At 47.2% G+C, this 11,213-nt stretch overlaps 1 protein-coding gene across 1 annotated transcript; it reads right to left on the minus strand.

The window, feature by feature from the left end:
- Window positions 1-4,404: 4,404 nt before the first annotated feature.
- Window positions 4,405-11,009, minus strand: dact1 (dishevelled-binding antagonist of beta-catenin 1; the record flags this gene model as incomplete). Its single annotated transcript, XM_062414993.1, is given in 4 exon segments — window positions 4,405-6,610; window positions 10,653-10,763; window positions 10,879-10,966; window positions 10,968-11,009. Coding segments are annotated over 4 exon segments (2,328 nt in total), but the record flags the coding sequence as incomplete, so codon positions are not given.
- Window positions 11,010-11,213: the final 204 nt, after the last annotated feature.

Consider the following 11,213-nt stretch of genomic DNA (forward strand, 5'->3'; position numbering starts at 1 on the left):
CTTAAACAGATCTTAAAAACTAGTTTTAAACGGCATCTTTTATTAGTCAGTATGAACAAGAGGAACATGGGTCAGTAATAATAAGTGTTGGTAAGATGATGAATTCATAAATCAGTTAAACTAGTTTTAAAAGCAGCATCAGGTTTGTTAAAATGTACATTTAGTATTTTTGTTGGTTTTATATCATTTGAAATGACATTTGCACCATTTTTTACCAAAAGTAAGACTGAATGCTCCTGAAAATGTCAAATGGTGTAACCACAAAAGAATGATACATATTACATATTTTATCACCTACAGTGTATTTAAGTGGACTTATACTAATAATGACTTCATTTAAAACATGTAAATGTTTCCTGGTCTCCATGGTAACCCAGAGTAAATGTAATATTTAGAACAATTGTATTCCATTACCTTTATTTAATATAAAAGTTATAATGTAAGATCATGCCAAACTAGTTTATATGGTGTTTTAACATTTTAACCCTTTAAATCTAAACCACATGGACACTAACAGAAGACACCATGATGAAATGTGAGACGCTGTGTCCTCCACATATCTCAGTCTGAACCTTTGAGGTCACGAGCTGAAACTTGTTGGTTTTAGCGGCTGCAGCAGTCTGACCTCTGACCTCTGACCTCTGCAGACATGTTTCAGCCTCTCTGCCAGACGGATAAATGAGCTGAGAGAAATATGCAGATAAAAGGATCGGACCGAGTCAGGAGTGTGTGTGTGTGTGTGTGTATGTGTGTGTGTGTGTGTGTGTGTGTGTGAGTGTGTGTGAGTGTGTGTGTGTGAGTGTGTGTATGTGTGTGTGTGCCGCAGCTTAACACAGATCTAACATCATGTGATCGGCTGAGCGGCAGCGAGACGGGAGATGAACCCAGAACAATGAAACACGGATGTTAAAGTCCACATTTAATGAAGCATAAAAAGGTTAAACACCAGGGTGGCATACAGACATTATATACACACACACACACACACACACACACACACACCAGTAACAGTCATTTACAGTTGCATATATGATCATTTACAGAGTCGGATCAGTGAGAAGCAGCCTGTTGGTGAAACCTCAGCAGGAGTCAGCTGGACTCTGGGTTGAAGGCTTCTGGATGTTAAACACTCAACGCTGGAATCTGACGGTTAAACTGATTCAAGCAGCAGAACCGAGCTCAGACACGCTGGAAACGTAAAAATAGCCGTGAACAGACAGACGGCACGTGACAGCTGAACATGAGCTCAGTGAGGGAGATATTTATATCTGGAGCATGTAAAGTATGCACCAGAACACAGCTCACAGGGAACTACATTAACCCTCCTGTTGGCCTCGAGTCAAGGGAGGAAGGGAGGAAGAAGGAAGGAAAGGAAGAAGGAAGGGAGGAAGGGAGGGAGGAAGGAAGAAGGAAAAGAGGGAGGAAGGAAAGAGGGAAGGAAGGAAGGAAGGAAGGAAAGGAGGAAGAAGGAAGGAAGGGAGGAAGGAAAGGAGGAAGAAGTAAGGAAGGAAGGAAAGAAGGAACAGTCAAAACAGACGGGGTCAATTTCCACTTAAACATCTCAATGCTGCAAATAACAGGTTACCTAAGCAACACTGGTTAAAGTAAAAAAGAAAGTCACATCAGTGTATAAATGTTATATCCGGTGCAGCTCGGTACCAAGCAAATATATATTATTAAATAGCTTTCATCAAAAAAATAACAACTTAAATCAGAAGTGTTGAATACAAAAGAGAAGCATGTACAGATGTTTGGCCTGCCGTGTTTAACGTGATAATAAATACAAAACAAAGCTACATACAAACATCCGATAAACAGCGTCTCAAAGTGCAGGAAACAAGGAGAGCAGACCCGAACCCTCAACCCAACACCTGCAGAACCTTTCAGTCAGAACCTCGGAGACATGAAGAAACGTCTCCTGAGGAACCATCTTTACAACGTTCCCAACAACTGTCTGAAGAACCTCCTGAAGCCCGGCTGCTGCTACCAGAACCACCAGAGGTCTCAGTGTGCTTCACAGTGCCGCTCCACTTCCTTTCCTAACCCAAACCCTGATCATCAGCTGTGTGGATCTACGACCGTCTGTCTCAAGCTTCCTACTTTCATTATTTACATTCATTTCCACTCAGCTGAACCCATTTGACCCAAACTCCAAATAAACAACCAGTGTTTCTACACTTCATTTAGTTTGATCATTAGATGAGATTGTTTTTAAGGAAATGCACCAAGAGGGCAAACGTCAGCTGAAGCATTAAAGGTATTTAAACCAGGTTTGACCATGAGGTCCGAATCATTGTTGGACTCACGATGGGCTGCTTCTTGAAATCTAGAAAACACTTTCACGTGGAAACTGGTAGAGTTCCCCCAGGATCCATTTAAGGGGACATAAAGGGTGATTTAGTGGTGCATATTATCAAGCAGATGTCTAAGTTAGCAACTCACCACAAACTAATTGCCACATAGCCACATAATAAACCTCAGACATGGGGTCCCTTAAGGTCTGGAGCCTCAGGGCTTTGGTCTAACCTGCCTGGTTGTAATCCAGCTTTGCTTTAACCCTCCTGTTGTCCTCGAGTCAAGGAAGGAAGGGAGGAAGAAGGAAGGAAAAGGAGGGAGGGAGGAAGGAAGGAAGGAAGGAGGGGGGAGGAAGGCAGGAAGGAAGGGAGGAGGAAGGAAGGAGAAAGGAAGGAGGGAAGGAAGGTAGGAGGGAGGGAGGGAGAAAGGAAAAGAGGAAGGAGGGAAGGAAAGAAGGAGGGAGGGAGGAAGGAAGGACAGAAGGAAGGAAGCAAGGAAAGAGAGAGGAAAGGAGGGAGGGAGGAAGGACAGATGGAAGGAAGGAAGGGAGGAAAGAAGGAACAGTCAAAACAGACGGGGTCAATTTGACCCGGGAGGACGACAGGAGGGTTAAAAAAAACCCAAAGACAGAGTAGTTAGAGAGACATCAGGGAGGCAGTGGGATGACAAGGTTTGGTTTTACCTTGCCTTTAATAGAAACACTGGGACTTTCCATGAGGACAGACTGAAGCACACTGAGACCTTGATTCCCCCTTTAAAGTCTTGCAGAGCCAGGTCTACATCGGCCGAGGCACTTACTGGGCCGGGAAAGAGAGACGGGGGAGAAGGAGGCCAATTTGATCGGCTAAATCCAAACTCCAAACCAAACAGCAGATCCCCAAAAAGCATCTAATGCTGTGTTTCTTCTCAGTGTGGGAAGCTGGGATGCTTGTTAGATATAGAAACAGATATATTGTGATCAACAGACAGAACGACTGGTTCTGAAGTACAGGATGACACTCAGAAAATCTAAAAAGTGTGCAAACATCTCTAAGTGATACTAGTCTACTGGTTGGGCTGCCATGTTGAACTTGGTATGAAACTTTGGACGTATGAGTTATATAGAGCCTCCAGTGATGTTAACCAGCAGAATCCATATGAACAACTCAGTGATGCGGCTTTATTACCAGTTAAACTTCATTCTGAAGCTTAATCCTCAAATTTCCAGGTTGAAAACCAAAACGTCACATTTAAATAAATGTTCTGTTACTAACAACAGAGAAGGTAAACCACGCGGGGGGGGGGGGGGGGGGTCCGGTCCTCTGAAATGATGCCAACGCGGAAGTAACTTAAAACTGCATTCTATCAAAAGGCCACCAGGGGGCGACCGTTTTGGTGTCAAAAGGACTTCCGTCTCTATACAAGTCAATGGAGAATTCACCAACTTGTCACTTGATTTCTAACCTCAGTAAACGTTTTCAAAATGTGTTTATGGTCTCAATCGCTAGTTTAAAGCCTTCTTCAATGCAGTATGATGTTCATTTGGGACATTTTGGCCTCCCTGATTTTATATGTGACGATAAAGCAGGGTATGCATTAGGGCGTGGCTACATGGTGATTGACAGGTTGATTGGTTCACAGGTTCAGGAGGGCGCCTCATGCTCCTCCTGATGCCCATATAAGTAGAATCCATGTTTTTATTTTTCCCAGCATGCACCTGAAATGTTCAAGATGGCGCTGCTCAGATCCGATACTATTGGCCTCCGAGCAGCAGTCCACAGACCATTTTATATACAGTCTATGGGTAAACCGCAATATTCCTTCTTGTTCCCTTTTAGAGTTTTACTACAAGCATAAAGACACACAGCAGGTTGTTCAGACGGACTCGGCTGGAGAACCTATAATGTTGAGCGTGAAGGCGCCACATCAACCCTCTAACATGCATCATATGTAGAAGCCACTAAATTAAAGAAAATGTCAAAGTGATATTTGTTGTCTTGTTGGGGATCAGCCTGGAAAAATGTCACACATGCTTTTACAAAGATGGACGACTGGTTTTTGATTCATCGCTCAGGCTAAAGAAGTTTGTCGTTGGTTTAAATGTCAAATGTAGAAAAAGTGTTTCCACCACATAAGTGAACCATGAACCAGTTCTACCACCGTCAGTCTGTTCATTAGGTTTGGTTCAGGTACACTAGAAGTGCATCGGAAAGGCACCTCAGCAGATATGGCTCTGGTCCAGTCTCGACTCACACGGTGGTCATGAGCTTCAGCGAGCCCGACCTGAACCTCAGGATCTTCTTCTTCAGGTTGTGAGACGCCTTGATCTTAACGAAAGCCTTTGCCTGAGCTGGAGTCATTTCCTGCCCCGCTGCCCTGGTCCCAGCTGCCCCTACCTGGCTCCGCCCCCTGCCCTTCCCACCTGCCCCACCTCCAGCTCCACCTCCTCCGCTCTCCTCGGTATCGCTCGTTGTGGTGCTCTCCTCCACATACTCCTCCTCGCTGGACTCGCTGTCTCCGAAGCAGTTGGTGGTGTAGTTGGACCGGTCGTCCTCGCTGGTGTCCGCGATGGTGGAGTGAAAGAGGGAAGCGCACTCGGCCGAATACTCCGAGTCACTTCCTGCCACGTAAGAGTAGGGGCTGCTGAGCTGCTCGGTGGAGGGGAGGAACCCAGCGGCTGCAGACTGGTTCAGAAGCTCCTTCCTCTGCCGCCGCTGAGCGCGCCTGAACGCCTCGTCGTAAGGGACCTCCATGATCGCTCGTAGCCGCCGGTAATCGTTTCGTTTGTACTTCGGTTTGGCGACGACCACAACATGGTCGCGCCCGTGATGATGGGACTGACCGTGATGATGTTGGCTGCTGCCGTTGTTATGGTGGTTTCCATGATGATGGTGCCTGGAAACACCCGATCGCACGCTGCTTAGAGTCGATGTGTTGTGTTTGTCCAGGACCTTGCCTTCTGGGATAGACGCAGGGAGTCGTTTGATCCTGGAGGACGATGTTCCCGACGCTCCGCCAGCTGCTCTCTTGTAGACCTTTATGTGGGCCGAGCCTCCGTCCTCTAACACCCGAGACTTTTTTGAAGCGGACCTGTGGTGAGATTTATCGCCTCTCCTCTCGGACGTCGGCTCGTTGTGTTCAGACGCCCGACTCTTCACCTTCACAACTTTGACATTCTTGCTGCCACCTTTGCAGACTTTGACATTCTGCCGCTGGGAGGGAACGTACTTGGCATTAACCAGATGACTTCCTCCTCCTCCTCCTCCTTCTTCCTCCTGACTCTGAGAGGAAGATCCCACACTGGCGAGCTCCAGCACCGATCTATCACCTGTCTCTGTTTGGACAGTTTGGAGAGGCTTGGAGTAGTTCTTTGTAGCATCTGATTGTGGCGGTTTAAGGTGAGGGTCGGTTTCTTTAGGGCAGGAAGTAGTTTTGGGACTACCCAGCTCCCTGAAGTCTTTCGGCAGTGTGGCCGCAGACACGCCTGCAGGAGGAAGAAGCCCTTTGCTTTTCCTTTTCAGCAGACTGTTAGTGTCCTTGTTTGTGGCAGAGCAGAGAGTCTGGATGCTGTTATTTAGAGGAGAGCCGGTTTGGTCACTGCTGTTAAACTTTAATCCATTCTGTGCTTTGTCACCCCCACCGCCATGGAAGCCATTATCAGCCTCCTGTTCCTCGCCTTTACTCTCCACAGAGCAATGCCTCTGAGGGGACGAGGTGGCGGCGCCCTCTACTGCCCAGCAGGGTTTGAGTTCAGATCCCCTCAGAGTCCCTAAACCAGAACAATAACTGGGACCAGACACCTGCCTCACACAGAGGCTGGCCTGCCTCAGGATGCTCTTTGATGGATCCGTGCTGATGCTGGTCCGGGGTCTGCTGGTTCTGATGGGCTGGGTCCTCCGCTGCAGCAGACTGTAGATGTAGCTGTCCAGACGCTTGTGGGAGGGGGTTTGGAAGGAGGAGGAGGGGAGCGGCCAGGAGGAGCTCTGAGGTACAAGAGGAGGAAGAGGGGAAGGTTCAGGTTTGAGTGTTTCACCGCCGGCCTCCCTGCTTTTCAGAGTCCCTTCATCTCTGCCGTGTCCTCCGCTCGCCAACATCTGCAGGAAGATGGAGCTCTGCACGGCGACGGCATGCAGCGGGCTCGGGTACCGGAACATGTCGCCACCGCCTCGGGCCACCAGGTCACAGTGGTACTTAGACTGGGAGTCACACGAGGCCACCGAGGAGACGGGGTCCAAGGCGGGAGGGTGAGGAGCCGAGACGCGAGCGCCCGGACGGTACCAAGAAGAAGACGAGTCATCGCAAAGTCCTCCAACCAGACCGTCACACTCCAAAACAGCTGGCCAGCTCATCTGGGGGGAGAAACACAAAGTATTTCACATCAGGAAACATCCAGACACAGCTGCAGATTCTAGAGATTCACAGTTGTTATTTTTGGCCGTGGGATGACTCCTGCATGACAGTGAGGGAGAGCAGAGCTGCAGCAGAACCGGACTGCTGAACACTTCACAGTTTGAAACATAAACAAACTGAACGGATCTGAGTTTATTTCATGCAGAAGTTTCCTAATGTTAACATCTGACAGGAAGTGAAGTCAGATCAGAGCTGTTTCCTAGCAGAGCAGTTCTGATGAAATGGTCTGTTGAATGTGGTAATGATCGTGTTTGGTTAGGCAGCGACGCAGCGTAAGCATTAGTAAGTGGAACATTCCTTCAGTGGAGGCTGCGGCTTGTTAACTCTTCATATTCACCTCTGGTCCTGGATATGAAATGAACATGATATGATGTCAGGAGCTGCATGCAAAGGGGGGATGGTGGGGCGGAGGAGGGGGGGGGGGGGGGGTGCAAGCACAATTTAATCCATTTACTCTATGTTGCATTCATGCATCTGTCAGCTAACACGCTAAGCAGTTAACACCAGAGCATCAGGGCCAAGGAAAGCTAACAAAGTGACAATATAGCATTAACAAGGGAAAGCAACATCAGGTTACAATGCTAAAATAATGAGCAAAAAGCAAGTTATGTTGGTTTAAGTTCAGCTAACAGGGAACAAAGGTCTCAGAGCATCAGTGAAGGACAGGTTATACTGATCTAACATCAGCTAACAGAACTAACAGAACTAACAGAACTGAGGTGAGATAACGACCGTTTTACAGCAGCAGCTAAACTTCTGGGTTTCTCTTGACTCTCTTTTCCCTCTTTAATGTCATTCCTCTGTTATTACGTCTCTAATAAAGACACTAACATTTCCCCAGAAGAATCAGGGAAGTAAAGACTTTTGATATTTGTGCATCATGGATGTGGAAGAAGCCAAACTCTGACAACATAAACAGACCGATAAACTTTGACGGTTATTATCTGAGACTGTGGAAATAAACCTCAGAAAAATGTGTTTTTACAGGCTGATTAAAAAAGCTTCAGTTTGTTCTGAGATCAGATTAAATTACAGAAGCTAGAGCTCAATACAAATAATCAATCCAGTTCATATTAATGGATTTTCCTCACTCGTTTATTATTCTTTGACATGTTTTCTGCCTGTTAACGTGACATGCATCTGTGAAAAAATCTAATCATTTTATTCAACTTAATGCTTCTATTCACATGATGGATGAAGTCCTATCTAATGAAGCACTCAGCTGGTATCAGTGGTACTTTAAGGCTTCCTGATTGGGTCCGATCTGTGAGGAATAAAGGAGGGGTTTCTGGACTCAGCCTCAGATTTAACCGAGTAGAAGAAGAAGGAACAGACTCATCCTTGGTGCTGTCACTGTTTGACTCTTTATCACATCAGGACAGACATGAGGTCATGTGACAGCAGCACATTCCTGATGAGTCAGAGCAGCGTCGTAATTACTAGAATCTGTGACACGAGAACATGTTTCCTGTCAGGTGTTTGTGTTCGTGTCCAGATTCATCCTGACGGAACATTTATTATATTTATCTACTGAGAGAGAAAACTAGAAAAACTAACTCATATAAAAGTAAAAGCTGAGACATATTTAACCCTCCTGTTGTCCTCAGGTCAAGGAAGGAAGGAAGGAAGGAAGGAAGGAAAGGAGGGAGGGAGGAAGGAAAGAAGGAAGAAAGGACAGAAGGAAAGAAGGTAAGAAAGGAAAGAAGGAAGGACGGAATGAAGGAAGGAAAGGAGGGAGGATGAGAGGGAGGGAGGGAGGGAGAGAAGGAATGAAGGAAGGAAAGGAGTAAGGAGAGAAGGAAGTTAAGGAGTAAGGACAGAAGAAGGAAATGAGGATGGAAAGGAGGGAGGAAGGAATGAAGAAGGAAGGAAGGAAGGAGGAAGGAAGGAAGGAAGGAAAGGAGTAAGGAGAGAAGGAAGGAAAGGAGTAAGGAGAGAAGGAAGAAAAGGAGGATGGAAAGGAGGGAGGAAGGAAGGAAGAAGGTAGGAAGGAAGGGAGGAAGGGAAGGAAGGAATTGAGGAAAGAAGTATGGAAGGAGGGGAAGAACAAAAGGAAAAATTAAAGAAAGAGGAAGGAAGGAAGGAACAGTCAAAAGAGATGGACGAGGGTTAATGATGCGTTAATACTTCTTATCCAACACACACACACACACACACACACACACACACACACACACACACACAAACACACACACACACACACACACAGATTCTCATCAGACAGCTGCTGAGTCTCATTTATATCATCTGACTCAGACTGAAGCTGACAGCCTGACCAGCAGACAGGCCACCTATTAAAATGCCAACAAACATGTGTGTGTGTGTGTGTGTGTGTGTGTGTGTGTGTGTGTGTGTGTGTGTGTGTGTGTGTGTGGCAGCAGGATGGTCTGTGTTGGTGTGAGTTGTGACAGTTTAAAACCTTCAGCAGTGAAACACTCCCCACATGTTTCCTGATATCCAAACAAACAAACAAACACACAACACACACACACACACACACACACACACACACACACACACACACACACACACAGAGACACACACACGTCAGCCCTTTTTATCTCCCAATGTATCGAATCATCGATTAATCTACAGAACTTAAAGAATTAAATTGATCAATCAAAATCAATAAGTTAAAATGTGTGTGTGTGTGTGTGTGTGTGAGTGTGTGTGTGTGTGTGTGTGGTGTGAGAGTGTGTGTGTGTGTGTGTGTTTACACAGTAAAGTGACCAAAAGGAGCAGAGCAGCCACATGTGACATCAAACAGCAGAGGTGATGAAGATGAGAAGGGAGAGGAGAGGGGGAGGAAGAGAGAGGAGGAAGAGGAGGAGGAGGAGAAGGAGGATGAGGAAGAGGAGGATGATGAGGAAGAGGAGGAGGAGGAGAAGAAAGAGGAGGAGGAGGAAGAGGAGGATGATGAGGAAGAGGAGGAGGAGGAGAAGAAATGAGGAGGAGGAGGAAGAGGACGATGATGAGAAGAGGAGGATGATGAGGAAGAGGAGGACGAGGAGATAAAAGAGGAGGGGGGAGGAAGAGGGAGGAAGAGGAGGATGATGAGGAAGAGGAGGAGGAGAAGAAAGAGGAGGGGAGGAAGAAGAGGAGGATGATGAGGAAGAGGAGGAGGAGAGGAGGAAGGAGGAGGAGAGAGGAGGAGAGGGAGGATGATGAGGAAGAGGAGGAGAAGAAGAGGAGGAGGAGGAAGAGGAGGAAGAGAAGGATGATGAGGAAGAGGAGGAGGAGGAGAAGAAAGAGGAGGGAGGAAGAAGAGGAGGATGATGAGGAAGAGGGAGGAGGAGAGGAGAAGAAAGATGAGGAGGAGGAAGAGGAGGATGATGAGGAAGAGGAGGATGAGGAGGAAGAGGAGGAGGAGGAGAAGAAAGAGGAGGAGGAGGAAGAGGAGGAAGAGGAGGATGATGAGGAAGAGGAGGAGGAGAAGAAAGAGGAGGAGGAAGAAGAGGAGGATGATGAGGAAGAGGAGGAGGAGGAGGAGAAGGAAGAGGAGGAGGAGGAAGAGGAGGAGGAGGAGGAGGAGGAAGAGGAGGAGGAGAAGAAAGAGGAGGAGGAGGAAGAGGAGGAAGAGGAGGATGATGAGGAAGAGGAGGAGGAGGAGAAGGAAAAGGAGGAGGAGAAGAGGAGGATGATGAGGAAGAGGAGGAGGAGGAGGAGAAGGAAGAGGAGGAGGAGGAAGAGGAGGTATGATAGAGGAAGAGGAGGAGGAGGAGGAGAAGGAAGAGGAGGAGGAGGAAGAGGAGGAGGAGAGGAAGAGGAACAGGAGCGAGGATGAGGAGGATGTGGACGAGGAGGAAGATGAGGAGGATGAGGAAGATGATGAGAAGGAGGAGAGAGGAAGAGGAGGAGGAGGAGGAAGAGGAGGAAGATGAGGGTGGAGGAAGGAAGAGGAAGAGGACGAGGAGGAGGAGGAGTGTTTATATGTCTATCTGATGATGTCATCGGTCAGCTGATGGTACCTGAGTGGGAAGCGTCCGTCAGGTCGGCACTGCAGCAGAAACATTCACTGAAGACGGAGTTTGACGAGTTGGAGAGAGAACCGGAGGCTGCGTCGCTCAGCTCGTAGAACCCTGAGACACCGGTCACATGATCAGATCAGGGAGTAGTAACATAGGTCGTTATACAGATGATATTATTATGCTGCTGCTGATCAAAAGAACCAATATGAATATTATGGTCTGGTACCTGAGCTGGGTCGGCTGTCCGTCTCCAGCTGGTCATGTGATGCCTCGTTGTCCAATCGCAGGTCGCTGATCTGCCGGTCGAGCTCCTGCCAGCTGAGAGATGAGGCCGGCGTCTCGCCTCCGCAGACAGTTCTAATAACACACAACACTGTCAGACTACTTCCTGCTTCCTGTTTGCTGCTTTCTGATAAACATGAGAACAGTCCTAGAGAGTGATGTAGTATTACAGTAAAAGTACTGCAGTATTATGAGCGATGTAGTATGCAGTATTACAGTAAAGTACTGCAGTATTATAGTGATGTAGTATGCAGTATTACAGTAAAAGTACTAGCGTAT

This window comes from Scomber scombrus, unplaced genomic scaffold (genome assembly GCF_963691925.1).
Source record: "Scomber scombrus unplaced genomic scaffold, fScoSco1.1 SCAFFOLD_174, whole genome shotgun sequence".
In the NCBI taxonomy this organism is placed as follows: Eukaryota; Metazoa; Chordata; class Actinopteri; order Scombriformes; family Scombridae; genus Scomber; species Scomber scombrus.